Below are 6632 nucleotides of genomic sequence, written 5' to 3'. Positions count from 1 at the left end.
TTCCTCAATATAAAAGTGACGTAATAAAATTATATTAAATAAACTACAAAGTACAAATAAAAATAATGTTATTCAGCAGAGTAGAACAATAAAATAAGTTACAAAGAATTACTAGAAGAAAAGATGTAAACTTTATTGACAGTTGTAAAAAATGTTCCGATTCATATAAAAAAATTCCACAATTTTCTAAAAAGTTATAAAATTATTTATAAATTCTGAAAAATTTTGAGAAAGCTTTTATGATTAGATATTGCAATCGAAAAAATCGAATGAAATCGAAAAAAATGTCGATTCGAATCTTTGAACGAAAATATTCAAAATATAAGATGACGTATCACAAATTTATATCAAAAATATTAAAAATGTATCAAACTCTCATTGCACTCTACATACATAATTTTTTGTTACTCGAAAATGTTGAAATTTCGATGAAGTTTCGAATCGACAACTTTTTCATCATAACGATGTCGAAACGATATCTTTTCGAGGAACTATTATATTTCTGACTGGGTAAGAGTCAGCGTGATAGTTAATACGCAATCTTAAATCTTTAATCCAGAAAATAGAATCTTTATTCCAAAAAATAATACGTTTTACTTTGAAATCATCTTTAGCAATACAATTTCAAAATATCCCTTCATGTTCGAGAAAAAAATTACCATCAGATTAACAGATTTGATGTTGTCTATAATCTATTCGAAACATTAAATTATAAATATAAGTGGTTTCGAAACCATTCTAGTAACCAACAAGTTACAAATTAACATTAAAAACCTGGTGACTCCAAGACTTTACTTCAAGATATTTTGAAATTGTATTGCAGAGGATGCTGGAATCGTCCTCTGCAATACAATTTCAAAATATCAATCCTTTCATATGTGAACTGAAACATACTGTTTTTTGGAATAAAGATTCTATTTTCTGGAATAAAGATTTAAGATTACGTATCTAACATACTACCATGCTGACTCTCATTCGCCCTGATTTTTTTGGGGGGATTTTTTGTTGTTGAAATATATTCTAAGATTTCTATAATTTCTAAAGAATATTTATAAAAAAATTAAAAGATCAAGGTACTTTTTTTTAGAAATTTCCCTAAATTTAAAATTTAAAATATGATAAATTTTTAAAAATATTGCAAGATGTAAATTTTTTATTAGTAGGATAGAATAATTACAGTATGTACGCCACATCTACAAGAAAAACTTAATTATAATTCTCCGAATGGCGTAAATCAGAGTTATCATATAAAGTATATCTATTTATCATTGTACGATAAATGTTGTTGTGAATCAAAGAATATCTGCTTAGCTTAAAGAGATATCCTGAAATGAAACAATTTACTGACATTTTGTAATTCTTAATACATAAAATATCTTTGAATTGGTTTAAGGGGGGTTTAAGTTACTGGAATGGTCAAATTGTCGGGATTTCATAGATCGATATAAATCTTTAAATTTACTGAACGAAATCAAAAATTTTTTTACAGGATTAAAGTAGACGCAAAATTTGAGAGTGCTGCAATAGATTATATTAAAATTGGAAGAAAAGTTAAAACTTACATTTTTTTCAACTCATAGAGCTGTCACCTAACGTAGATGTTTCCGTACGAGTTTATGGCTCGTATAGACTACACGATAGTGCACTACTCAGTGCATGACATGCACAAATAATATTGAGTTTATGAAACTAAGATTAAAAGTTTCGAAAGATTTATATTGATTTGCAAATGATACATGAACGCATATAAACATGAACGCTGAGCAAAGACTCGGTAAACAAAGCAATATAGTAGATGTTCGATCTTCTAAGAATGGCGTTGCAATATGTTAGATAAGGATAGATGAATGCGTTTGAGCGAGACACAACGATACATAATAAGTGAAATGAATGAGAAATGAATGAAAGAATGTCACTACTACCGTATGTGGAATAATTTTATCGATAATACAAACGGCTCCAGCATTCCCTTGAAGTGTGAAAGGTATAATAATAGCTATTGAATAAATCGGTTTTGTATCAAAAATAAAGAAAAATTTAAAATATTTGTTTTTGGCACGTCAGTTGTCATATATTAAATAACAGTATGTATTTGCTGAATACAAAAATTATACAGTTTATTTGTATAAAATGAGATTTTAACGTAGAGACAAAATAATATACGGATATTGTACAATTGAAAATAAAATTTTTTATTTCCTTAAAAGTCTAAAAAAAATTATATGTTCTGTAAATGTAAATATAGATGAGATACAGGATGAAATTTTCTACCATCCTGTATCTCTATTTGCACTATAGAAACGTTATTACATCGATATTTTTAATTTATAACAGTAATTTATATAGTTTTGAACAGAATTGTGCCGTAAATTTCATTACTTTACATGAAATTTTACTGCAGTTAAGTTTGCACGAATCTTTTTCAAGTAAACAATATAAAATATGTGAATTATTTAAATTGGATGACACAATACAGAAAAAAGCAATTGAATTTTATGATCAATATATTTAATTGTAGTATTAATAAACAAAATATATAAGCGAGAGAGAAGCTTAGTGCAATAATAAAGAATAGCCTTTGATACATATTTGTATCAAAGTGAAATGATATATATCTCTAAACTTTTTGAAGCTAGTCAGAAAAAAAGAGTGAAAAATTTTCACTCTTGAACAAGAGTAACAGATTTTTATTCTTTCTGAGTTCGAGTAAGATTTTTCTAAGGGCGGAATCCATAGACGTTGCTCAAGATTCGAGATAGTTTTAAGCTAGTGCTTGAGATATCATGAACCAATCAGAGAGCCATATTAGCATCTTAAGACATTGCTTAAGATTGATCTCGTTTCCACCGAGAATAGGATTTAAATCGGATGTAAGAATTAACCAACTACAGTCGAATATTCCTCTGTTTCAGTTGAATAATAGGGGAATGCTCGATTGTAGTTGGTTGGTTCTTTCTTATTCTGATCTAGTTTAAATCCTCGGTGGAAACTAGGCCACTGGCTCATCGGTTTAAGTTTGCGTCTTATATCTAGTTCAAACTGGACGCAGCAAGCAGCGGAGCAGCAACCAATCAGCGAGGCGATATTTACAGTGGCATAAAAAATATCGCCTTGCTGGTTGGTTCCTGCTCTGCTACTTGAAGCGGGGAGCACAGACTTTTGCATAATGCATAAAAACACGTAATGCATAAAAAAATAAACCAATTAAAGTCCTCCTTCCTTTCTTTCCTACTCATGAAATAAAGAATTCTGATTGGTTAAATTTCTTATGCTTTATGTTATGCGCTATGCAAGAGTCTGTGCTCCCCGCTTTACGCTTGCTGCTTCCAGTCTAAACTAAGCATTAGGGCGCGCTCCCATAAGGTGCAGAATTGCGACTATGCGGAACTGTGGAACATTCGTGATTGGTCGTGGCTTTATTCCTTCGATTCCGCCGTTTTCTGTGACGCAAATTCATTTCTTTTGCAAATCCGTCGATGCTTGCGTGTATGCGTGTATGTACATATACTTATTAAAACTAACCTCGTAAAGTTGGTTTTAACGAAAAAAACTGTTTCTTACAAGCTCATGATTAATCAATATGCTGAGGCGTGTTCGGATTTCCATCTAAGCTGCATTCAGGGTGCATCCAAATACCCAGAAAGCGTTCAGGAGTTCAATTGTGTAGTTTGAAATGAGATGAAAATTACAAAAGTGAGCAATGATTACTAGGTATTGATTACCAATTAAATTTTGAATATTCTAATGAATTTGTTCACTGTTGTAATTGCATTATGCAAAAGTCTGTGACCCTATAGAGGAGAACAGACATTTACATACCGCATAAAACATGAGGCATAAGAAAATCAACCAATCAGAGTTCTTTATTTCACGAAAAAGAAGGAAATGAAGCACTTCGATTGATTCATTTTCTTATGCCTCATGTGTTATGCAAGAATCTGTGCTCCCCGCTTAACTCTTATTAGAAGAATTCCATTTGGAATCGTTAAAGGCCACATAATAAAAGGAACAGGAAACAGAGAACAGAGAATAAGAATTTTAACCTATCAGAAATCATGTATTGTGGAATACACAGTTTCTGATCGATTGAAATTCTTATTCTCTGTTCCCTGTTCCTTTTATTGTGCAGAGCCTTTACAGTTATGATAGCTTTCAATTGAATAAAATAATTTTTAATAGAGAAAAGAATTTTGATTTAATAAATCTTTTTCACAAATTCTGTTTTACAGAAATTCAAAATCTTTACTGAAATATAGACAAACAATTAGATAAATATATTCCTACTATTAATCAGGAAAGTCATTAGAAAAAATTTATTTATAATACAGTTGAAGACTAGCTATTATATATAATTTATAATATGCAATTTAATCGTATTTCGGTAATCAAAATCAGGAAAAAATTATATTCCTATTTACGAATTTATGAAAATTACAAAAAAAAATGAACAACAAGAAAAGAAGAATAAAATTATAATAACTGTAATTGATTTTTTTGAAAGAAATAGGAAACGAAATAAGGAAAAAGATGAAAGTTCGTAGAAATATTGCATAAAATGGTTAATTATAACGTTCATATCACATGCTAGTAATCGGCCAAAGTCTTATCACTTCTTGTTAACATTCCGAATTGTTGTTTTTATGTAGACATTGTAAACTCTAACAATAAGCTAAGATTTGACTTATATCGAAATAGGATTGGTTCTTCTTAAATATGTTTTTAATGCTTCAAATATACTTCAAATGATATTATAAAAAAAAACATGTTCAATATATATTAAAAACCTCATTAATTCATGTTTTAAACTGTTTTACCAACTCTGCATCGAAATCAGATGTTCTTTTCCAAAAAGTCTTATTTCTGATTGCGAGATTGAATTGATTTTATATAAAATTTCTTACACAGATTTGTAATTTATTAAAAATTATTTATTTAAAGAAATTGAAGAGAATTTTTGTAAAACTTTTAATGAAAGCTTGAGAATCACTTAAAAGTTCTAACTCTTCTTCAATTTCTTTAAAAATATAATGGATTTTTGTTGAAATTATATCTTAAAAATTTTATTATATTATAATCCCTTTTAATCATATTAAAACATTAATGCTTTATTTTTATAAAGGCAGTGTTGACTCGAAATTAAACACAAAATCTATTATTAAATTAAAGTCAATGATTTTGAGACAGGTGTTCTTTTATCTATCGATATATAATTCTAGCATTATGATACTGACATCCCTAATATGTCTATCTACATATTAATATAAAAGATGATACGTGTCTACAAATGGTTTGGCTTTTGCATTAACGCATGCGCCAATTACGGGGGGAGTAAGAAAATCTATCTGAACTAATAATAAGCTGCGTTAGAAAATACACATTGAATGCCTTCAAGTATCGTTATATCCTTGTTATTCATCGAATGTTAAACAAGGATAAATTGATACCTGGAGGTACTCGGCGTGTATTTCTGAGAGCTGCCCTACAGCGGTAGGATAGAAGAAATGAATTTGAGTGGTCGATGCGAATCAGCTAGTTCGTGATTTGAACAATGCGTTTACGTTAATGTCACACGTAAAAGAAATTCGCAATTTTATATCGAAGTTTCATTTATCATGTTTGCGATGAGATTTTAGGGTGTGTAGAAAAGGGCACTAAAGAGGAAAGTCGATATCTGCGGGTACTTATATTGATCCGGGGTGAGCATTTGGCGTGTCTGTATACTTTGCCAGTGCGCACCGACGTGTTTCCGTGAGGAGTCTCGTCGTCGACGGTTCAACTTCCGCGAGCACGCAGGGCTGCCCACGGCTCGCTCGACGTTTATTCCAGGAGGAAAAAAAGATGGGCGTTGAGGTGTTCGATTGCTTAAACAATTATCTGCTAGTAGAGCGTTGCAAGAAATCATACCTAGGTAAGCCCGCATTCCTGATTCATTCAAGTTGGCGACGTGACGCGTCGCGTCGTTCATGTGAATCCATCCATTATAATGAGGAAGTTCTGTCACCGACAGACTCATCGATTAGTTGTTGAGAACAATGTGCCGTCAAATCAGATCGAGTAAACCAATTTGTTTTTCGAGAAAACCGAGAAATCGAGAAATTACAATTCTGAGAGAGAGAGAGAGAGAGAGAGAGAGAGAGAGAGAGAGAGAGAGAGAGAGAAAATAATTATTGCAATCTTATTGATTAACTCGCTGTGATCTAATCTGAGCAAGCCAAGGCTTGAATGAAAAACATGAGAAAAAATTTTTAATTTTGTAATAGATATTTGCCAGTTATCTTTATTAATAAGAAGATAAAGCAAAGTGCAAATATTTATTAACGTTATCAATAAGTTCATTGAATTATTATTTACAAGTTTACATACAAAAGTAAATCTAATATTGCTTATATACAAATATTAATATATTAAAGCATTTTAAGAAAAATACAAATATAAATATAAATAGAAAACTAAAATACGGAATGCATATTACGTTTCCCGGGACACCTTGTATATTTCTACAGCGAAAGTAGTGGAAAAGTACTGAGAGACCTGTAGAGTAGAGAATTGCACGAAAGTAGAGAAGATCTATAGGTCAGATTAAAAAAGCAGCCCAAGATAAATTAAAATCTTAAACGTATTACTCTCTTACT

At 30.6% G+C, this 6632-nt stretch overlaps 1 protein-coding gene across 2 annotated transcripts in view; it reads left to right on the top strand.

The window, feature by feature from the left end:
• The window catches only part of LOC108688621 (peroxidase-like), a 35199-nt gene that overhangs the window by 2582 nt on the left and 25985 nt on the right, over nt 1-6632 (top strand). Inside the window, exon 1 of one of the 2 annotated variants that reach the window (XM_018194957.1) lies at nt 5824-5908. The exons of the other annotated variant lie outside the window; for it this stretch is intronic. Within the exon in view, the coding sequence (XP_018050446.1) occupies nt 5839-5908 (70 nt within the window). The 5' untranslated portion in view covers nt 5824-5838. Of the gene's footprint in view, nt 1-5823; nt 5909-6632 lie in introns of those variants that run through there. 2 annotated transcript variants of the gene reach the window in all.

Source organism: Atta colombica, unplaced genomic scaffold, assembly GCF_001594045.1.
Source record: "Atta colombica isolate Treedump-2 unplaced genomic scaffold, Acol1.0 scaffold236, whole genome shotgun sequence".
In the NCBI taxonomy this organism is placed as follows: Eukaryota; Metazoa; Arthropoda; class Insecta; order Hymenoptera; family Formicidae; genus Atta; species Atta colombica.
Note: the sequence above shows the minus strand (reverse complement) of the source record. Positions and strands in the feature narration are given on the sequence as shown.